Source organism: Candida tropicalis (assembly GCF_000006335.3).
Source record: "Candida tropicalis MYA-3404 genomic scaffold supercont3.2, whole genome shotgun sequence".
NCBI classification, from domain to species: Eukaryota; Fungi; Ascomycota; class Pichiomycetes; order Serinales; family Debaryomycetaceae; genus Candida; species Candida tropicalis.
This window is the reverse complement of record NW_003020049.1, coordinates 922,914-945,482: the sequence shown is the minus strand read 5'-3', so window position 1 is coordinate 945,482 and position 22,569 is coordinate 922,914. Positions and strand designations below refer to the sequence as shown.

Below are 22,569 nucleotides of genomic sequence, written 5' to 3'. Positions count from 1 at the left end.
TTTTCGGCGGACGAAGCCAAAGGTAAAATAATTTTTGTAAAAATTTTGTTGAAATTTCGCAACAAAAAACACGAAGAAGATTTTGATTACGTAAGAAAGTGCGGATAAATCGAAAAACACCGCATCTTGTACAAATCAACACATGAGGGGTTGGGTGGGGGAAGCGATTGATAAACAAATCTTGACAAAGTGGGATTTCTTACTAGGATTATTATAATTAACTCTTGATTGTTTGTGGGGAGGAGCTGATACGTAAAAGAAAACAAAATACACAACAACCAGATAAATAGATATTTAAGGGGATATGCCGATTACCGAATTAAACACAGAAAATACCCCCCTCCCTCATATGTGGGTCAAGTAACAAGAATATAAATTGGAACACACATCTTCTTTTATTTTATACTTTTTATATTCATTATTGAATTGATTAACCAACAATGCCAGCTTTGTTTAAAGAATCGCCTCAACAAATATCTCAAAGTCTTAAAGCCAAATTTAGTGATCCTTATCAGTTTGCTACCAGTGTCCCACTTTCAGATACGAAAGAGCCAGGGTATTCACATATTTACAGGAATTCTTATGATCCAACTACATTAGCAACGTGTCCACATCCAGAATTGGATACATTGCATAAAATTTTTGAATTCAGTAATACAATTTATTCTGATTCTCCATTCTTAGGTCATAGGGTTAAGAATCCAGATGGTACTTTTGGTGAATATAAATTTCAAACTTATAGACAAATTTATAAAAGAAGAAATGATTTTGGTTCTGGTATTTATTATGTCTTGGAAAACAATCCATACAAAACTTCATCTGAAGCTCATTCAAAATTGAAATATGATCCAACAAATAAAGATCCTTTTATTTTGGCGGTTTTTAGTCATAATCGTCCAGAATGGGCATTATGTGATTTGACAACTAATTCTTTTGGGATCATAAATACAGCTTTGTATAGTACTTTGGGTCCTGATACTAGTAGATATATTTTGGGTGTTACTGATTGTCCTATTGTGGTAACTACAAAGGACAAGGTTAAAGGAATCATTAGTTTGAAAAATTCAAACCAAAAAGAATTAGCCAGTTTGATTACCATTGTTTCCATGGACGAATTAACAGAAGAAGACAAAGAATTGAGATCATTTGGTCATGAGAACAATATTACTGTTTATGATATTAAAGAAGTTGAGAACTTTGGTGAAAAGAATCCATTAAAGCCAATTGAACCAACTCCAGATACAATTTTTACCATTTCTTTTACTTCTGGTACCACTGGTGCAGCACCAAAGGGAGTTGTATTAACCAATAGGATTTTGGTAAGTGGAATTACGACTCACTGTACTATTCTTAGCTTTGGTCCTGAACGTGTTCATTATAGTTTCTTGCCATTAGCTCATATTTACGAAAGAATGTTACTTCAATTTGGTATTCTTGCTGGTGTGAAAATTGGGTACCCACAAGGACCGTTGCCAACAACTTTATTCGACGATGTTAAGTATTTACAACCAACTTTCTTATGTCTAGTACCAAGAGTGTTTACAAAGATCGAAGCAGCTATAAAAGCACAAACAGTTGAGAATGATGCAAACCCTAAAATTAAAACTTTATTTCAGAACATTGTTGACAAGAAATTGAAATTGCAGCAACAGGAAGATTTTACTAATCCAAGTTTTCCCGAAGGCGATAAAGTGTTACTTCAATTACGTGAGAAGCTTGGTTTTGGAAAAATTGCATTCATGAATACTGGTTCTGCTCCATTATCAGAAGAAACTTATCGTTTCCTTCAAGCTATTTTAAACTTGCCAGATGGGTTCCGTTCAGGATATGGTCTTACTGAAAGTGCTAGTGGAGTTTGTATTTCTCCAGCATATGCCAATGAATTCTCTTGTGGACCTATTTCAGTTACAACAGAATTCAAGTTGAGGGATATTGAAGAAATGGGTTATACATCACTGGATAAAGATGGCCCAAGAGGTGAATTACTATTACGTGGTCCACAAATTTTCCCTTACTATTATAAAAATCCTGAAGAGACTGCTAAAGTCATTGATAAAGATGGATGGTTCTACACTGGTGATGTTGCTGTTGTTTCTCCTCAACACGGAAATAGATTGCAAATTATTGATAGAGTAAAGAACTTTTTCAAATTATCCCAAGGTGAATATGTATCTCCAGAGAAGATTGAAAACGTTTACTTGTCACAATTTCCTTATATTTCACAATTATTTGCTCATGGCGATTCCACTGAATCGTATTTGGTTGGTGTTGTTGGCATTGATAAAGCACTGATTGATCCATACTTGAAGAAGCGTTTTAATGTTAGTATTGAGAAGCAAGCAGATATTGTCAAGTACTTTGAGAATCCTAAAAACAGAAGAGCGTTATTGCACGATATGAATGAAGCAATTGAGGGTCAATTGCAAGGGTTTGAAAAGTTGCACAATGTATTTGTCGACTTTGAACCATTGACTCTTGAAAGAGAGGTTATTACGCCAACGATTAAAATTAGAAGACCAGTTGCTGTTAAATTCTTCAAAGAACAGATTGAAAATATGTATCGCGAAGGTTCTTTGATCAAGGGCAGTAATTTATAGATTTGCTATATAGTCTATAATCAAAATGTTCTATGTGAGTCTATTATCTACATGCAAATGGCATTTTAACATGACACCTGGAAACAATCTCCAAGTAGTTAGGTTCATTATCTGGACAAATAAAACCATGTCTAATCAAGAAATCCACAATGACTAATCCACAATTTGGTTTGAATTTCTTTTCGTGAAGTTTATCTAAAATTTCATCCACATCTAAAAGCTGGAAATCTTCTGCTTCACCATCTTGAGGTTTAATAATATTTTCTTCATTATCAAACTTGATATCATAGATATATTCGACTTCGGGTTGCACACGTCCGTCTTTAGTTAAATACATGTAAGAAACAACACCAGTGGTCTTAATATGTGATCTAACAAATTCTTCCTCTAAGCCTGCTTCTTCATAACATTCCTTGATCACTGTTTCTTCTAATCCATATGGGTATCCTAATCCTCCAGCAACAGTATTGTCCAACATTCCAGGATAAGTTGGCTTTGTGAGAGATCTTCTTGGGATCCACATCTTTAATTTACCATTAGATGAATCTTCTGGAGCAACATAGCCATTGATATGTACCCCATACGTTACAACACCTAATAATACAGAAAATGCTCTTTCAATTAATATATAAGGAACAGTACTTGGATAATACACCGTGTATAATTCATTTCTCCAACCTTTATTAAGTAATTCGTCAAATTCAGGCAAGTATCTCAATTTATTACCCACTTCGGCAAACATTTCGTTTCTTTTTTCAAAAGTGTCATATTCTCCAGAGATTTTGATTGTTTTCTTTTCATGATTTACTTCAAATGAAGATGCTGTTGTTTCCAAAAATTTGGCATTGAACGGAGTTATATAGCCGAGAACTGATTGCCCATCGTGTGTCAACAATTTGTAAAAACTGTCATTCCATTTAAAAGAGTCAACTGATTCAATGATTTCAAGTAAAGATGTGGAGGATGCAGTCATTTGTCTTTAAATGTCTGTTTCTGTTTCTCTGTGTGGTGTTAGTGATAGTGATAGAGGTGGTGATGTTGATTCGGATTAAATTTTTTTTTTTCTCTCTCTTCTTTTTCATTTCCGTGCCGTTATACGAGAAAATAGATTCTCCCCCACTAATACCCGAAATGGTTATAACATAATTGGTCCCTGATGAAAACGTGACTCCAACCATCATTATCGACAAATTTCATAAGGGTTAGGTTTGTCCCCGATTTGTTTTCACATGTGATATCGCTGTCAACAACAGGAATTACTACACCAAGAATTCAGGTGTGTGTGTGTGGGGGAGTAATCATTCATCTTAACTACGGTGAAACAAAAAAAAACAAAAATCAGAGTAATTTGTGTGAAAGTTAAATTAAGCGCAGGAAAAGACGAAGAGGAAGAAGAGAGAGAGAGAAAAAAATTCTTCACGTTGATTAATATCCACAGTTATTTGGGACAATCTAAGGGAAAAAGAATGTCTGGATCATCAAGATCCGTAATACGGGCTTTAGATACTTTGTTTATCAACTGGTCTGACGATGACGACGACCACAATAAGAATACCCTTGCAGAATTGGATTCCGTTATATCGCAATATATCCAAAAGCATAACAATTTAGCTACCATTCAACTGTCTACCAATATTAATGACGAATTATATAATGTATATGATAAGTATATCAAGCCATCAAAAGATATTTCCCGAGAATGTGCATTTCTTGATGTTTTAAAACAAGTACTGTGTGTGTTTAACTCAAAAGAATTGAATTTATGGTTACAGACTTATCTCAAACCAGCATTGGATAGTGCTGGATATTATACTGAATTTGTGGATAAGGCAAGAGAATTTATCACAAGAGTGTCAATAAATCCTTTGTCCACTGATGATGAAAAGTTAAAGGAAGAAAGAGAGCTCATAGGACGTAAGGTTATGAACCAAATAATGGAGATTTACTTGACAGAAGAAGCACGATTTGAACATTTTAACATAGAAGCAAGTGATTCACAAGCATACTACGAAAGACTACGATTTATCAAGTTTAACTGTCTCAATTTCTTACAAGAATATGGTTTAAAACACATATTGAATTATTGTTCACTACTTGATAATCATTTTCGAGAACTTCGTACCCGAAATGACTCATTGATCTTGATTCTGACTTTGGTTGCAACACAAAAATCTCAAGTATCGCACGTAATAGATTCAGATTTATTTATTGATCTTCTAAAGTGTATTTTGTATGACTTTAACGATGCATTGGTGTTTTCGGCTTACACAGTTTTAGTTATGTTAATCCCACAAGTTAGTAATAAACTCGGGAGATACCTACCTGATTTGTTGGCAATTTATATGAGACTACTTCAGTGGAATGACTTGGATAAATCAATTCCGAATAGAAGGGAAATATTCAATGAGTTTATGGATAAAGACGTGTTACAATGGGACGTTGACTATACCGAGAAGTATCCCTTAGCCACACAGGTTATTTTTGATTGGCAATATCTTGGTACACTATTATATGGCTTATTTGTTTTTAATTTCATTGAGTTTGCATCATCACCTTTAAAATTTTTGAAACATAATCGACCAAATCTAATATCCGTTATATTTTTGCAAGGTTTAGAAGAAAAATCCGGTGGTGCAATCAAATTGGAGAATAACATCATAGAAAGAAGCCAAGAGTTTTTAAGATCTTTGTTACTTCACCCAAAGATGATTAAACCAGAAAGACTTACAGATGGTGAGTTGGATAACCCAATTGCTTGGATACTAGAACAAGGCAATGATTCGATTTCACCAGAGGATGTTGCAATTGCGTGTTTGAGTTTGAATACCCATATAATCATTAGTGATGCATTTAGAAAACAATTATCCGATTTTCTGCTTTCTAAGTTTGATTACAATTCACGAAATGAGTCGCAAAACAAACTTTCTCGAAACTCATCTTTGGCAGGTCCAATGTATTTCAGTATCAAGGATGGTCCAACAAGCAAAATCTTACAACAAACTTTGCAAAATCGAAAGATGTCTATAATTCCAACCAATCTAGTAATAGATGGAAATGGTACTAGCAGCCATAACAATGTTGCTCCCAATCATGATTCCAATAATATTGAAGGTGAAATCAAGTTTAAGGAAGTTAAATTTAGTGATGATAATAATTCAGATGCCGATATATCACGAAATGGGGGCCTGTATGACAATTTCATGAGCCATGCTCCCTCCTCACTTGCTTTGTATCATGAACAACCAAGACAAATTGACCCAATTCCTGAACTTTTATCAACACATGAAAAGTTACATGTTAGAGAAGGAAGCATTGGTGGCCCTGATTCTTCCGATAATGATGATAGGAGATCTGTTAGTAATGTTTTCAATGAAAAGGGAAAATATGAATTGCGATTGTCACGACCAATGTCGTCTCCAACCACCACCGTCGAGACATCGAGTGTTTTCAAATCACCAGCTGGTGCCAGTAGTATGAGTACGGACGATGTGATAACTACCAACCCAATTCAAATATCAAAGAATAGCGTTAATGGAACAGCTGTTGATTTTTATCAACGTGAGTTATTGTTGTATAAGAATGAATTGGAGTTTTCTAGCTATATGAAACACTTGAACAAGTTCCATTACTTGAAACTGCGCCAGAAAGAAATTCCCGGGGAAAGAGAGAACGCCTTTACTGGATCAGAAGAATACAAGAGATTATTAGAAGAGGCAAGACTTGAAATGTCAAAAATATCAGATGAGTATAACAGAGAAAGAGAGATTTTACTAACAAGATTGAATGAGCTCACAGTTGAAAAAGAAGAATTAACCCAGAAGTTGGAAAATCTTAGAATCAAAACTTCATCTGATAGTCAAAAGTATCTTCAATTGGTGTCTGAGACTGTACCAGCAAAGGATTTTGAAATTGAAACGTTAAAACTGAATTTGGTTGCATTGGAAAAAGAATTGAAGGAATTGCAAAAGCCCGTCGAAGAAATTGAACGAAATGGACGTTCAGCTGAAACTGAAAGTATTGATCATGACAGTACTGCAGTTTATGAATTAAAAACGAAACTTCAATTAGCCAATGACCGTTATGAACAAACAGCACAAGCATTGAAATTATCACATGAAGAATATGAAAAGATGGTCAAACGATATGAAGATAAGTTGGCTACATCTAAATTGAATCTCCATGATAATTTGAATTCATTTACAAGAGAACATGAAAAAACTATCCAGGAATTATCAACTACGATATTGAAATTTGAGAATTTACTCGAGGAACGAAACACCAAGATCTTACAATTGTCATCATCAAAACCAATCTCAATTCCTATGCCCACAAGAGCAAGTACAAGTAGTAGTAGTAAACTGGGAAGAAATGATTCATATGATCATATTTCAAATACATCTTCTACTCCCCCAGGAACTTCACACATGGCTATTCCAGTACCAGCCCCAGCCCCAGCCCCAGCTCCGGTTCCAATCCCAATTCCAGTACAACATCAACATATCAACCACAACTTCCCAACGACACCCTCACAACTCCATCAACATCATCATAATCAACAACAACAAAATGCTCAATTTCTTTCAAACCCTGTTGTACATTATCCACCTCATGTTAGTCGTAACAATTCCATGCCGGTTGTGAACACGTCTCAACAACAAGCTCAAGCAGTGCCAATCATTAGAGGAAGAGGAGGTTATCAAAAGAGGTCCAAGAAATTAATGTAAATCGAATCCAGGAAATAAATGAAAATGTAAATAGAGAGAACGTGTAGGTGGCTTGTAGGCTTAAATGTTCATGATAAGCTGAAGTATGAGCAACACCAATATATTTTAACGTGATAATTTGTAATTTGTAATTTCCATTGTGATGTAACACAAACCACAATGTAATATGTAAGACAGGTTATAATTGATCAAAGTATGAAAATTAACCGCCTACGTGTGTATGTGGGAGGAGGAGGTGGTGGAGGAGGAAAAAGAAAGGTGATGGCTATTTACGTGTACCGGAGCACAATTTTCTATTTTTTTTTCGGTTTACGTGTTTGTTTTATGAACAGTGAAAAATTTGGCTTATGAATAACGAAACATTACCAACTAAAACAAAGCAATAAGGAGTCTGTGTTCAATTTTTTTTTATATCCAAATATTATTGTTGTTTATATTGTTCACTTTTCTTCCATTTTCATATAAAAGCCCTTTCAATTTCGTTTCATAAGACTTTAAGAAAAATAAAAGAAAAAGCTTTGTTCATTTGTTGGTGATTTTAAGACTCGAACTTCTCCACATATACATCCTTGTTACTTATTTATAAAGAAACAATGTCACAAACTTTAAAGAAAAGAAGTGGTGGTGCAACAAATGGGAAGAGATCTACTTCCACTTATAATTCCCATATCGAATTCGATAACGATAAGAAAGAAGGTTTCGAATTGGATAAAATTGTCCCACCAAAAGAACCAGATTCCAAATATTGGATCGCATTAGGTTTAGTCACCCTTCTAGCAATTTATACTAGATTTACTAAATTGGGAACTCCAAATAAAGTTGTTTTCGATGAAGTTCATTTTGGTAAATTTGCTTCTTATTATTTGGAAGGAACTTATTTCTTTGATTTACATCCACCTTTTGCAAAATTATTGATTGCATTTGTTGGTTGGTTAGTTGGATACAATGGTAAGTTTAAATTCGATGCCATTGGTGATTCTTATATTGAAAATAATGTTCCTTACATTGCGTACAGATCTTTACTGGCCATTCAAGGTACTGTTACTATCCCAATTATGTTTTTGACCATGAAAACTTTGGGTTTTGGTGTTGCAGCTTGTTTGTTCTCAAGTATTATTGTTTGTTTTGACAATGCTCAAGTTACCGATTCTAGATTGATTTTATTAGATGCTACTTTGATTCTTAGTGTTGCTGCCACCATGTTCTGTTATGCTAAGTTTTCAACTTATAGAAAAGAATCATTTTCTAGAAACTGGTGGACTTGGTTATTAGCTACTGGTGTTTCATTGTCCTGTGTTATTTCTACCAAATATGTTGGTGTTTTCACTTACCTTACAATTGGTATTGCTGTAGTACACGAATTATGGATTTTGTTGGATTACAGAAAAGGTTTGACTTTGCAAGAATTTATTAAGCACTTTTTGGCCAGATTATGGGCTCTTATTATTGTTCCATTCTGTATTTATTTGTACTGGTTCTACTTGCATTTTGCCATTTTGAACAAATCTGGTCCAGGTGATGCTTTCATGTCCAGTGAATTCCAAGAAACTTTATTGGAATCCCCATTAGCAGCTCATTCTAAACAAGTCCAATACTATGATCAAATCACTATCAAACACAAAGACACCGGTGCTTTCTTGCATTCCCATCAACATGTCTACCCATTGCGTTACGAAGATGGTAGAGTTTCTTCCAATAGCCAACAAGTTACTTGTGTTAAACAAGACAATGCTTTTGAAGATGCAAATAACCAATGGGAAATTGTTCCAACCGTTGAAGGTGCTGGTAAAAACACCAAGGTTTTCACTAATGATGTTGTCAGATTTAGACACATTGGTACTGGTGGTTACTTGTTAACTCACGATGTTGCCTCTCCATTAAAACCAACCAATGAAGAATTCACTATTGTTTATGATGATGTTGCCGCTCAACGTTACAATGAAACTTTGTTCAGATTGAGATTGCAAGTTCCAGGATCTAATCCAAAGAAGGAAAAACAAAGAAGAGAAGTCAAGACTTTAGCTACTGAAATGAGAATTTTACATGTTGACACCATGGTTGCTATGTGGACTCATGATGATGAATTATTGCCAGAATGGGGTTTTAAACAACAAGAAGTTAGTGGTAACAAGAAAATTCCAGAAAAGGAAAACATTTGGACTATTGACCAAATCACCAACTTGCAACCTAATGATCCAAGATCCCAATATGTTCCAAAGAAAGTCAAGACTTTACCATTCTTGAGAAAATGGTGGGAATTACAATTCTTGATGTTCCGTCACAACAATCAATTGTCATCAGAACATCCATTTGCTTCTCAACCAAACGAATGGCCATTGGCATTAAGTGGTGTTTCATTCTATAATGATAATGTTGAAAAGAGACAAATCTTTTTTATTGGTAACATTCCTGGTTTCTGGTTAGAAGTTTGTTTCTTGTCCATTTATCTCGGTATTCTTTTGGCTGATCAAGTTACTCGCCGTCGTAACTACCACATTTTGAGCAACAGAGCTAGATCAAGATTGTACAATACTTTGGGATTCTTATTCATTGGTTGGAGTGCTCATTACTTCCCATTCTATTTGATGAACCGTCAAAAATTCTTGCATCATTATTTGCCAGCTCATTTGGTTGCAGCTTTGTTTTCTGGTGGTTTAGTAGAATTCATTTGTTCCAACAACTCTGCTAAAGCCAATGGCAAACCAGTCGGTGTTAACAAGGTCAAGATGATTGCTGTTGTTTCAGTTTGTTCAACCGTGATCATCTGGTTCTTCTTCCATTTTAGAGCTCTTACTTATGGTGATGCTTTCTTGTCACCAGAAGAAATCCGTTCAAGACAATGGTTTGACATTAAATTACATTACGGAAAGTAATCTAACCAATTACTTTTCATTTCCTTACACTTCATACATACTCAGATATATCAAATTGATACATAGTTTTAGCTATATATATATATAGCCTGTTTGATTTACTTTATACATATTACTTATTTGACAATGCCGCACGGTTTGTGCTCTCGTAATTCGAATCAGATCTGAAAATGTAGGGACCAAACGAGAAACGAACGAAGGAAAACTTTTTTTTTTATCTTGATAAATTAATTACGTATTACAAGTAGACTAAGAGTTCAAATCTAGCTAGCCACATACAAAATGTCAATAAGATCATATTTAATTAGTTTAAAACAAAAAGTGGACTCAAAAGCATTGAAATTACCTTACACTTTTGTTACTGGTAACCAATCTGCTGATATGGACTCCGTTGTGAGTGCTTTAACATTTGCATATTTTACTAATTTACAATCCACCGATAAATTCATAATACCATTGATTAATATTCCAAAAGATGATTTAAGATTAAGAAAAGATATCGTCAAATTATTGTCATATCATTCCATCACTGAAGATCTTTTATATTTTGTAGAAGATTTTGAAAAACTTTCTCAAGATTCAAATAAAGTTTTAGTGAATTTGGTTGATCATAATAATATTCAGGGTGATGAATTACATAAAGCTTATGATGATGGTAAAATTGAAATTGTTGGAATTCTTGACCATCATGCTGATGAAGGAGAGTTTTTAAAAGCTGATCCTAGAATTATAAGAACTTGTGGATCAAACAGTTCTTTAGTTTTCAATTATTTTTATGAAAAATTTTTCAGTAATGATCAACAATTTTTTGATAAACAACATGAAGTTATGGAATTATTATTAGGTCCTTTATTGATTGATACTAATTGTATGAGCCAAAAAGTTGAAGAACCAGATACAATTGCTTTTAAGAATTATCAAAAAGGTTTAGGCAATCAATTCCAACAATTGTTTATATCTGAAAATGGGAAATCTGAAATTGAAAATTTCCATTCAACTTTAAAAGCTGCTAAGAAGGATTTTGAAGGATTTTCATTCATGGATACTTTACGTAAGGATTATAAACAATTTACTTTTAGTGGGGGCGATAGAGTTGGTTTTAGTTCTCTTGGAAAATCATTCAAATGGATTTTTACCAACTATTCCAAAGAAGAAATTGAAAAAACACTCGCAGATGCACTTGTGGCTAATAAGCTTGATTTATTGGTCATGTCTGATTCATTTACAAGAAAAGACACATATAAATACACCAGAGAATTTGCATACTATTATGAAGATAAAGATAAAGCTAGATACGAAGATTTATATAAATACGCTCAAGAACCCTTACAACTTAATGATAATGTGTACGGAATCGAAAAAATCAGATCCAAGATTGAAGCAGTTAACCAAAAGGGACATTACAAATTGTTTGATCAAGGAAATACTGCTGCTTCTAGAAAACAAATTGTTCCTATTGTTAAAGATATCCTTGAAAGTAAATTAATCAACGGTAATCATTTATAACTTAAATAACTTACTATAAACTTATTAGATCCCATTGATAGACTTTGAATAGATTTCGGAAGAAGCTTGTTTGTCTCTGTTAAATCTTGTAAGAACTTACTGGTGATCTCATCATCTGGGATGTCTAAAGTTTCATAATCGTCTTTGTTTTGTACATCATCTGATATCAAAAGCTTAAGAGCATTATCATGTACAGCTCCATTCACACACACATTCAAACCAAGATTCATTACCCATATAAATGTTGATTTATCGTTAATCTCTAGTTTAAACTTTCTGGTGGCAGTTGAATTGATTTTATCTACCATTAAATTATAGATAAACAAACCAGAATTGTAACTCTCTCGAATCAATTGATTATCTTTTTCATATTCTAACAGAATTGTCCATTTGTAAATTCTCATAACATCTTGATACATTTCTCCTAAAATGCATTCACATGATTTACAAGTGAGCGTATCATTTATCTGTATGATATTTTCATTATATTTCTGTAGCAAATAATAACCACCAACAATAATGGTACCATAATCTGGTTTTAATACACCTTTGTAATCCTTTTTATGTTCTTCATGGTTGTCAGGTTTATGACAGTGCCAAAAGTCCATCATTTCATACCATAATTCCGAGGGCATATCTTTGAAATTAAAACCATATGATTCAATTAACAGAAATTTACAATTATTACAAATAAATTTGAAACTATGACGACCATTGATTTCTGGTGTTCTAGAAAGATCTTTACATGACCATTGATCAATTGTTTGTTCTGTAAATGGCAGTGTTTCTTGTGTGAATTCTGAAAGTTTTATTGAAAATGATAGTGTATTGTTTACAAGTTTTACTCCTGATACTTTCAAATCATTGATTGGAATTGGGGATTTGATCTTAATTGGTGATGATTGTTTTAATTGTATGGATAACTCCATTGATGAATTTAAACTAACTCCTGAAATGTCTTCAAGAGTGGTATTATCTGGTACATCTGATACCACTGATATACTATTCAATCGTGGTAAGTATTCTGTGAAATACATTCTTGTTGGTCAGAAGGAATGGACAAAGAGCAATGAATACTTGATGATGGTTTTTTTTTGAAGTAATCTCATCTTACTGATTGAAAACTTAAATGAGACACACACGTGTCGCTACCAAGTGTTACAGACAAAAAACCGTGTCACCCCAAGAAGACGCGGTTTTGAATTTTTTTTATTAAGTTCGAAAAAAAAAATATTCCCATTTGATATTGTTGTTTATTTCAGATCAACCCAAACAACAATGTCAAGTATATTAGAGGAAATAGAGGAAGGTATCGATGTTTCTCGTATTAGTGAGGAACCAACATCTCAAAGACTGCAGCCAAATGATCCGGCTGCTCCTCAGGAGAATGGAGAAGAGGATATTCTTGGTTTAGACAAGCCAATTAAATTAAGAACTAGAGCTAAAATAGCAAGAATGGATAATGCTAGAATATTTAGTCCCAATGGATTGCCATATATTGTTAAGAATCATGGTAAATTAATTCGAACTATTCAAAAAAATGATAAGAAATTCTATTCAAACCCACGAAACTCAATAAGTAAAACACAAAAATTTGAACACGAATTTGATAATTTAAGTTCAGTTTTACAATTTTATCAATTATGGTGTCATGGATTATTTCCAAAAGCAAATTTTAAAGATTGCATACATTTAGTTAGATCATTAAATGGGAAATCAGCCCAGTTGAGATTATACAGAAGAGAATTGATTAATGCTGAATTACATAAATTAAAGGTTGCTAAAGGTATTATTGTAGAGGATGCAAATAACCCAGAAGACCAAGAACAACAACAACAAGCAGATGCTGATGATAATGATGACTGGGGTATCATGCATACGCAAGCTATCACAGCAGATGATAATAATACTAATGGACCTACTCAAAATACAGGATCTGGTTTAGAAAGTCTTTTTGTTGATTCTAATAGTACAGAAGATCTCACACCATTAAGTGAACCGTCGTTATTCGTGGACCTGAATAGCACAGAAGATCTCACTCCAAGACAAGATATCGAATCAGCTGCGAATAATACATCTACAACAATTGAAGCGTCTTCAAAGCCACCAGCATCTAATAATGACAACGAATCAGATGATCCATTTAGTGATGATGATATGTCTATGTTACAAGTTGAGCCATCAAGTATTGATATGAACAACGTTCAAGAAGATGAACTTATGGAAGGAGGCCAAGAGGATGATGATCTTGAACTAGAGTTGATGAGACAAAATGATCCATAATATCAAGTACAAATGTATATCTTTCTAAAAGTACTAGCGTGATTGAAAATGTTAGACACTAAATCATTGTTGATATCTTTGTACACATTAGTTGAAAATAATGCAATAAGATAACCTCCACTTCGTAAATAAACATCAATCATTCTCCCGTCAGTAGGTGTTACACCTGATTTTCTAACTAGAACTGAACCGTTTCTATAGAATGGCAATAACATTCCTCGATTATATACTGAATTTGCTTTTGCATTTCTATATTCAACACCAAATTCTGACATAAATGCCTTGTAATGTATAGAACTTTCAAAATGTTGAGTAGTGAAATTTGTACCATGAAATCCAATAACCCTTGTCATGAATTCATTTTGAGAATCTTTACGTTTAATCAACATATTGAAATGATCAAATGATTCAACTTGAACTTTCTCTTCGGATAACGGGAAATATTCTTTTAATATTTGATACGGTTCAGCAATTCGTATTTCCAAAATGTATACAAATTCAAAATGATAATTAGTTGCCAAAACTTTAGATAATACCGTACCTGCTTTCTTTAATGATCCAACTGAGAATAAAAATTGCCACAACTCTCGTTCTTTAACCATTGAAGTAGGTTGTTCTTCTTTTGCAGTTTCATTTGAATCTCTCAGTTTGTTTGTATTTGATGGACCATATTTTATAAATCTGTAGGTATTATTCTGAGAATATCTACCTCCTGAACCATCTTTTTCAAACACCAAAGATGATTTACTACTTGTTGGTCTACCAATTTGCTTCTGTAATACTCTTAAATCATTATTCGGTGAAAAATATTCAATACTGTTGATTTTGGGGGAATATTTATTCATTTTAATCAATACTACGTCCAACGGACTTTCCAACATTTCCATAATTTCTTTACTAACAAGTTGTAAAATTGTACAATTTTCTTCACTAAATGAATCCTTTGGAAATCTATCAAATATTGACAATATTCCAATAACTTCTCTTGTACAAGTCATCAATGGTACTCCACACCAAAATCTTATATACGGAGAACTAGTAACTAATGGATTTGTTCTTGTTCTCCAATCTTTTGAAGCATCCAATAATAAAAAATAACCTTGCGATAGAATTGCATGGGATTCAATAGCAATACAACGTGGAACATAATTTGTGTTCAACATAGTTTCAATTTTAAAATGACATTTATAATTATCAATTAATGATAATGCAACTCCTGGTATTTGAAAATTTTTCCGTAATTTAGAAAGACATTTTCTAAATATTGACATTTCATGCCAATGTGGCAAATCAATATATCTTGAAACAGCATCTAATCTACCTGGTTCGTTATAGCTTTCTGGTGGTTTCATATATCCTTTATTTGGCATACATGGAGGACATGGTATTTTTGATAGATTCCATTTTCCTTTAGAATAAGCATCAATGAAATGAGATTTTGTCAGTTGAATTGGTGTTAGAATAAGATCACCTGGTGTTGCCGCTAATAAACTAAGTTGTGGTGTTTTAATAGGAATTAATCGTGATGAACTTGAAGTGACTACTCCTTTGAATTTCTTACTACGACGAGTCGATTCTTTTGTTGTTCTATTACTCATGCTTTTTATTTTAATTGACTGATGATCTGTTGGATATCAGTAAATATCCATTATCAGCCGTATTTATTGCCCTTTTCTGGTTGTTAAAATGTGTGGCAATTTACTTTTCTTTTAATTGAATTGTGTGTGTGTGTGTGTAATATAAATTTCGCAGCTCTTTCTTGTTTGTTTATATTGGATATGCTCAACCCGCACATCAGTGTAACAAATACATGTATATGTAGATTCGTGATTCTTGATATGTTTTTATTGTTGTGCTTATCTCAATTACAGATAGACACATATACAAAAAGAAATATTCTATATCCACTTACTTCGCATCTTCCATGTTGACGTCCTTGTCTTTATCATTATTGTCTTCTTTACTTTCATCGATTTTCGCTAAATCTGCATTTCCTGATTCAGCTTTGGCTCTTTCAGCAGCCTCTCTTTCTTGTCTAGCCTTTTCTTCTTCTAATGATAATCTTAAAGCCATAGCCAAGTCTGGGTCCATGTTTGGATCAATAATATCTCCAGCACCACCTGCACCGCCAAAGAAATCCATATCTCCACCAGCACCTCCAAAACCTCCATCTTCTAATAAAATCGGAGAAGATGCAACAACTTCATATAATAATCTTGGTCCCGGCGAAACAGTAACAAGATGTGAATTATCATGATTATTTATAATTGATTGGAATTTTTCTAATTTTGCAGTATTTACACCTTCTTCACCAAAGTTTATAATATCAATTGCAACATTATTCTTTTTCATTTTTTTAGCCAATTTTTCCAATTCTTTTTCACTTTCTTTTATTGGACTACCAACAAATATAATAATTCTTTGTTGTTGTACTTTATTCTGACGATGTTTTAATGCTAATGCAGCTACTTGAATCCCACTTGAAAAATTATTTTCCCCATGAATCTTTGTTTCATGAACTCCTGATAAAATCTTACCAAAATCTGTAGTTAAAGTAGATAATACTTGTGGTCCACTACCTCCATATGCTAATAAACCAACAGTATTTTCAGGATTAGAATTGATCTTGTTTTGAAAAATAAATTCAGTTGCGGTTAATTGTGCTTCATATCTAGTTGTTAAAAAATCACCATTTCTCGTATATTCCGAGTTATCAATGGCTATCATAGTTGCTTCAAGTACCATTTTGAATGTCTAATAATGATGTGTTTTGTATATATGTTGATGTGGATGATGATGATTTCCAATGGATAATAATGATGGGGGAATCCTGTTGTAAAATTTCTTTGCCACTTCAATTTCGCACACCAAACACTCAACCCGAGACAACCAACCGACGAACAAAAAAAAAAAAAATTCTATATGCAGTTTTTCAATAATCAACAACAACAACAATAACAACCACTTCCATCACAACGAATAACCTATATGGAGAGCTACTATGGCATATACTAGAAAACAAAAGGAAGCAATTCTACATCATTTGAAATCTGAACGAAACAAAATAGCCAAAAGAAATGAAGAACAGAGGAAAAAACTAGCGGATCAAACTTATCAACGAGTAATGAGACGACTAAATGGTGTTAGTGTTACTTTATGGGATGTGAAACTAAAAGATGTATTTCAGGTTGAAAGATCTCAAAGATTGGTAGCGAAAACATTGGTTAAAGACGTACAGGATATGAAAAGGAAACTACAATTGGAAATGAAACGAAATGGAACTCATACAAAATAACATTTATCATCTAACAATAACTATTATACATTTAACTTATTGAAGTTTTAATCATAATATACAAGGTTTTAAAATAATAACAAAACTATACGTCTATGCATCTTCTGGGATATTATCATGGAAATATTTACCTTCGGTGGTTTCAGCAATAATACCAGCTCTAATACACCAATCACCGAATGGTTCACCTTCATCTCTTTCCAAACTCCATCTCTTGAACAAGTTTTTCAAGATTTCCAAGATTTCATCTTCTTTAATGGAGTATCTGTAAATTTTGTTCAAACGTTGACCATGATGACCACCTCCCAACATCAAATTGTATGCACCATAAGCTTTACCAACCAAAGCAACTTCAGCAACCCAAGGTCTAGCACAACCATTTGGACAACCTGTCATTCTCATAACAACTGAATCATGTCTCAAACCATATTCTTCTAAAGCTTCTTCTAATTTGGTAATCAATACTGGCAAGTATCTTTCGGATTCAGCCATAGCTAAACCACAAGTTGGGAAAGCAACACAAGCAGCTGATGATTTTCTCAAGGCAGAGAAATCAGTGTTATCCAATTTGTATTGAGCCAACAATTGTTTAACTTCATCCAAGTCTTCATCACTGACATTAGAAATAAGGATATGTTGGTTACCAGTCAATCTAAATTCACCAGATCTGTTTCCAGAACCTAAGAATTCAGCAACTTTACGTAAACCAGTCTTTTGTGGCAACTCTGGAGTATCTTCAATTCTACCATTTTCAATAAAAGTAGTGAAATGGTTGTAACCCAATTCATCTTTACACCAACCAAAGTAATCAATGTTGGATTCAATCTTGAATGGTTTTGGAGCGTCAAATTTGTATCCCAACAAGTCTTCAACCTTGGATTTGAATACTTCAACACCCAAATCATCAATGGTATACTTTAATCTAGCGTGTTTTCTGTTGGTTCTGTCACCGAAATCTCTTTGAACTAACATAATCTTTTCACAAGCAATGTGAACTTGATCTTTACTGACATAACCCAACATAGAACCAGTTCTTGGATAAGTTTTCTTGTTGTTGTGAGTAGAACCCATACCACCACCAGCTAAAACGTTGAAACCAATAACTTCATTGTCTTCAACAATGGCAATCAAACCAACATCATGGGCATAGACATCAACATCGTTGTATGGTGGGACAGTAATAACAACTTTGAACTTTCTTGGCAAATAAGTGACACCATATTGTGGTTCAATATCAGTCAAAACATTACCAGCAACCAAAGTCTTCTTTTTAGTTGGACCTTCTTTACGGTTTTCCCAAGCTTCAGCGTAACCTGGTTTATCACCTTCATCTTCACCTTGTAACCAAATTTCGTGGTAAGCAGTGGTTCTTGGCAATAAGAATTCAGAAATCAAAGCACCAACTTCAGCAACTTGACCATGAATCTTGGCGTTGTGGGGTAAAGCTGAAACCATAACGTTTCTGTTAACATCACCACAAGCAGCCAAAGTATCCATCAATGCAGAGTTCATACCTCTAATAGCTGGTTTCAAGTCATGTTTAACAACACCATGCAATTGGAAAGTAGCTCTGGTAGTCAATTTCAAAGTACCATTACCTCTTTCATCAGCCAATTCATCCATTTTCAAGTATTGTTTTGGAGTAGCAATACCACCTGGTAATCTAACACGAACCATAAAGGAGTAAGCTGGTTCAAGACCTTGAGCTTTACGTTCGTCTCTGATATCACGATCATCTTGCATATAGATACCATGGAATTTGGTCAATTGTTGATCAACTGCTGAAATAGCACCAGTGGATTGGTCTTGCAATCCTTCAACAATAGTACCTCTAAGATAATCAGAACCCAACTTCATATCTTCATTGGTGATTGGTTTTGGTTCTTCAACACCTTCGACATTGTCAACACCCAAAGCAGCCCAAATCTTTGGAATCCATTCATTGAATCCAGTAGCAAAGCCATCAGCATCTTGGTCATCTCCCAATCCAATGTCGGCTAATTCAACACCACCATAGAGTTTCAATTTAGCAAACAAATCCTTAGCTGGTTTGTTGTAGTAGTGTTTATCTTCTTTTCTTGGCCAATATTGAGAGTCACCCAAACCGAAAACAGAAAATCTAATACCAGACAAATCCAAGTCAGTAGTGTTTTTAACACCATCCCAGAATTGTTTACCATTGGTTGGGAACTCACCTTGACCAGAAGTAGATGTGACAAAATCAAACATTTGGTTTCAGTAAGTTAATCTTCAACAGATAAATCATCCATTTGCAAAAACAACAGATATCAAACATCTAACACAAAGCTTGTCTGTTAATTTTCTTAGCAACGGCTTCAGCATTACCACCGTCAGAAGCGAATGCAATAGTCAATGGAGGACCGGATAAACCTTGTAATAATTGGGCAAATGAATCATCAGCGATCTTAGCTTGTCTAGTTTTAGCTTCAGTATTAGCAGTAGCAGTCAAGTTTCTTGACAATAATGGATCTTTAGCTGCCAACATAGTTAATCTGTTTTCTCTTTCCAAGAAATCAGCCAACTGCTTTCTCAAATTAGAAGAGTCCAATTTGAATATATCTTTTTCCTTTTCAAGTGTTGGATCATATCTGTACAATGGCCAGTAACCACTATCAACAGCTTTCTTGGTTTCTTGTAAAACAGACAAAGTGCTGTCAGATTCACTGTTGTATGGCAAGTAAGCCAAGACAATAGATGGACCATTGAATTTTTCAGCTTCAATGAAAGCTTGTAACACTTGAGTGTAGGAAGAATAAATAGCAACAGAAGCAACATAACAACCACCATAGTTCATGGCATATAAACCAACATCCTTCTTACGGAAACCATTGATGGTTTTATCTTCTTGTGATTTTTCCTTGTATGGTTCTGAATCGATGATCAACATGTTAATGTTCTTTCCTGAAGTAATAACATTGTGAACACCAGAAGAACCCAAGTCATAGGACCAAGCATCTGAACCAATTAACCAATTCTTTTCAGTCTTGAAATATTTAGCCAAAGCTAACAATTCACGAGCAATAGTGGTAGAAGTATCAGTTTTTAATAAATCAACAATTTCAACATGAAATCTGTTTTCCACTTCACCAGTTTCTTGAATTTGAACCAACCATTGAGAAAGAAGGTCAATCAATTTAGCATTGTCTGCAGTGTGGAATTCGTTTGCTTTAACTGAGTTTTGAACCAAAGCAATCAAGTTTTCTTGTTGTTCTTGATCATACAAGAAAGAACCATAACCAAAGTCTGGGTTTGATTCAGCACCAGCATTAGTAGCTTGGAATTCATTCAAGATGTTCAAGTTGGTCAAATTAATTTGTTGTAAAATCTTGATGTAAGCTTGTTCCAAGTTGTGGGCTTCAGTTAATGCTTCAACGTATTTTTCGTACTTTTGTTTTGAAGATTTGGTGGCCAAAACAGTGTTGACCTTACCGTAAGACAAATTTTGTTTTGGTGATTCAGACCTTGTGTTGTCTAATAATTGAGAAACAACTTCGTTATAATCTTGAACAAAACCGAAAGTGGCAGCAACAATTTTGGTGAAGTTCTTCAAAGCTTGGTATTTAGCATATTCACTGAAAAAATCAAGTAATAATGGAGCATATGAAGCAAATGAAGTGGTAGATTGTTGAACAATGGATAATGTTTGAATGCTTGCTGGAATTATGTTGAGTAAATTTTGTAATTGGAATGGTCTATAAAGCTTAACACTGATCAACAAAGCGTTAGCTTTATTGGCAGCAGCAATTAATTCGTCTGTTACTTGACCCAAGTATAAAATAGCATCTTGTTGTTTGGAAACCTTGTTCACTATTTCAAATGGTTGGACATCGAATTTGGCAACCACTTGGTCCAAGGATAATTTTTCCAATGATTCTAATAAAACACCCTGAGATACTTTAACTGATTTCTTAGCGTTATAATCAGTTGGTGCAAAAATGTGGAAAACTGAAGTATTTAATTTGGTTGCCAAATTATAAGCCAAGTTTGCATAAGTATAAGCTTCTTGGGAGGTTTGTGATATTATGATTGGGTATTGTAAATCCCTTAAAGCAGTGACAATGGCATAGTCAAAGTTGTTTAATTCAACATGGGACACAACTTTATTTGATTTAAATACATTTGATGAAAAATATGGCAAATTTTGTAAAACAGTTACTCCATCGGTAGTAACAGTGACAATTTCATCATTATTGGAAGTTTCAGACTCATCTTGTTCTGGTTGATCTTCATTTTGATTATCAATTAAATATTGTTGTATGCTAGCATATGGTTCATTTGAGTTGATCAAAATTTTTGAATGTGGTAATAATGGAGTGAAAGAGGAAGCAACTGATTTTGCTGGTTGTGTAACAAAAACAGATCCACCAATGTTCTCAATAACCTTTGCAATAGCTTCTTCTTGACGTAAACTCATGATGCAATGGTTCTTATTTCAAAAGGAGATATAAGGATCAAAAAGAAAAAAAGCAAATGAATAAAATAAAAAAAAATAGAAAAAGAAAGGATTAAATAATTAAATAAAAAAAATTATCAAGAGATCCTGCTTAGATTATATATATTTAATTAAATTGATAAATGATGAAAAATTTGGAGATGTTTATTAAACAATAAAGAGAGAAGAAAAAAATTGCGATCGGGCACGTGAGTTATGCGTAATTAAAAACCTACTGTTGGTGATTGGCTTGTAAATTGCACCTTTGTGCTACCAATGCATTTTTAGTTCGTATAGTCAATTCCACTCAGATGATCATATAATTATTAGTCACCAGTGAGGTTATACCATTTATGAAAGATACAATAGAACCCACATGTGTTCGTATACACCCAAGAGATGTGCCACAAGGTTCAGCATTATCGATAATATCATTCAGTGTGGTCAGAAAAACATGCGCAGTTATCATTGTCAACGGTCTGCGAAAACGGCCAAAAATATTTGTCCCTGTCCAGGCACCACCTTTTCCATTTCCCATGATGGAATTTGAAAGCATAATATATATTTGTAGATTTGAGCAGGACACGCTGCCATTTTCACCGCCACATCAAATGCACCCTCTCCTTTCCCCCCAGGAACTACTGACGGAGACTCTTCCCACTGCCTGTGATTCTTTTTGCAATCCCATTACGCTGATTCCACGTTAAAATGAATATGGACGCCACAACTGTAATCATATCCCACCTACGGAATATGTATCGACACCAAACACAACTCTACAGTAGAAATCAACATCCACATTAAATAAGAACATTAATCATTGAATACTAACAACAAT

General features: G+C 33.9%; 12 protein-coding genes across 12 annotated transcripts; 6 read left to right on the top strand and 6 right to left on the bottom strand. All coding sequences in view use genetic code 12, as the record gives it.

The window, feature by feature from the left end:
- Positions 1 to 440: 440 nt before the first annotated feature.
- FAA2-1 (Faa2-1p) lies at positions 441 to 2,597 on the top strand (the record flags this gene model as incomplete). The annotated part of the gene is made up of 1 exon (XM_002547151.1): positions 441 to 2,597. The coding sequence occupies one exon, from the start codon at positions 441 to 443 to the stop codon at positions 2,595 to 2,597; it is 2,157 nt and encodes a 718-aa protein (XP_002547197.1).
- A 43-nt stretch (positions 2,598 to 2,640) lies between these two features.
- CTRG_01502 (uncharacterized protein) lies at positions 2,641 to 3,570 on the bottom strand (the record flags this gene model as incomplete). Its single annotated transcript, XM_002547150.1, has 1 exon — positions 2,641 to 3,570. One exon carries the CDS (start codon positions 3,568 to 3,570, stop codon positions 2,641 to 2,643), a length of 930 nt encoding a protein of 309 aa, XP_002547196.1.
- A 493-nt stretch (positions 3,571 to 4,063) lies between these two features.
- Positions 4,064 to 7,321, top strand: CTRG_01501 (uncharacterized protein; the record flags this gene model as incomplete). The annotated part of the gene is made up of 1 exon (XM_002547149.1): positions 4,064 to 7,321. One exon carries the CDS (start codon positions 4,064 to 4,066, stop codon positions 7,319 to 7,321), a length of 3,258 nt encoding a protein of 1,085 aa, XP_002547195.1.
- A 593-nt stretch (positions 7,322 to 7,914) lies between these two features.
- On the top strand, positions 7,915 to 10,194 carry PMT4 (dolichyl-phosphate-mannose-protein mannosyltransferase; the record flags this gene model as incomplete). Its single annotated transcript, XM_002547148.1, has 1 exon — positions 7,915 to 10,194. The coding sequence occupies one exon, from the start codon at positions 7,915 to 7,917 to the stop codon at positions 10,192 to 10,194; it is 2,280 nt and encodes a 759-aa protein (XP_002547194.1).
- A 282-nt stretch (positions 10,195 to 10,476) lies between these two features.
- On the top strand, positions 10,477 to 11,700 carry CTRG_01499 (exopolyphosphatase; the record flags this gene model as incomplete). The annotated part of the gene is made up of 1 exon (XM_002547147.1): positions 10,477 to 11,700. The coding sequence occupies one exon, from the start codon at positions 10,477 to 10,479 to the stop codon at positions 11,698 to 11,700; it is 1,224 nt and encodes a 407-aa protein (XP_002547193.1).
- On the bottom strand, positions 11,691 to 12,737 carry CTRG_01498 (putative polyadenylation protein; the record flags this gene model as incomplete). Its single annotated transcript, XM_002547146.1, has 1 exon — positions 11,691 to 12,737. One exon carries the CDS (start codon positions 12,735 to 12,737, stop codon positions 11,691 to 11,693), a length of 1,047 nt encoding a protein of 348 aa, XP_002547192.1.
- Positions 12,738 to 12,978: 241 nt separating this feature from the next.
- Positions 12,979 to 13,983, top strand: CSM3 (Csm3p; the record flags this gene model as incomplete). Its single annotated transcript, XM_002547145.1, has 1 exon — positions 12,979 to 13,983. The coding sequence occupies one exon, from the start codon at positions 12,979 to 12,981 to the stop codon at positions 13,981 to 13,983; it is 1,005 nt and encodes a 334-aa protein (XP_002547191.1).
- A 2-nt stretch (positions 13,984 to 13,985) lies between these two features.
- CTRG_01496 (uncharacterized protein) lies at positions 13,986 to 15,581 on the bottom strand (the record flags this gene model as incomplete). The annotated part of the gene is made up of 1 exon (XM_002547144.1): positions 13,986 to 15,581. The coding sequence occupies one exon, from the start codon at positions 15,579 to 15,581 to the stop codon at positions 13,986 to 13,988; it is 1,596 nt and encodes a 531-aa protein (XP_002547190.1).
- A 310-nt stretch (positions 15,582 to 15,891) lies between these two features.
- Positions 15,892 to 16,728, bottom strand: RPN10 (proteasome regulatory particle base subunit; the record flags this gene model as incomplete). Its single annotated transcript, XM_002547143.1, has 1 exon — positions 15,892 to 16,728. One exon carries the CDS (start codon positions 16,726 to 16,728, stop codon positions 15,892 to 15,894), a length of 837 nt encoding a protein of 278 aa, XP_002547189.1.
- Positions 16,729 to 16,984: 256 nt separating this feature from the next.
- CTRG_01494 (uncharacterized protein) lies at positions 16,985 to 17,278 on the top strand (the record flags this gene model as incomplete). The annotated part of the gene is made up of 1 exon (XM_002547142.1): positions 16,985 to 17,278. The coding sequence occupies one exon, from the start codon at positions 16,985 to 16,987 to the stop codon at positions 17,276 to 17,278; it is 294 nt and encodes a 97-aa protein (XP_002547188.1).
- Positions 17,279 to 17,371: 93 nt separating this feature from the next.
- CTRG_01493 (assimilatory sulfite reductase (NADPH) hemoprotein subunit) lies at positions 17,372 to 19,507 on the bottom strand (the record flags this gene model as incomplete). Its single annotated transcript, XM_002547141.1, has 1 exon — positions 17,372 to 19,507. One exon carries the CDS (start codon positions 19,505 to 19,507, stop codon positions 17,372 to 17,374), a length of 2,136 nt encoding a protein of 711 aa, XP_002547187.1.
- A 67-nt stretch (positions 19,508 to 19,574) lies between these two features.
- CTRG_01492 (uncharacterized protein) lies at positions 19,575 to 21,713 on the bottom strand (the record flags this gene model as incomplete). Its single annotated transcript, XM_002547140.1, has 1 exon — positions 19,575 to 21,713. The coding sequence occupies one exon, from the start codon at positions 21,711 to 21,713 to the stop codon at positions 19,575 to 19,577; it is 2,139 nt and encodes a 712-aa protein (XP_002547186.1).
- Positions 21,714 to 22,569: the final 856 nt, after the last annotated feature.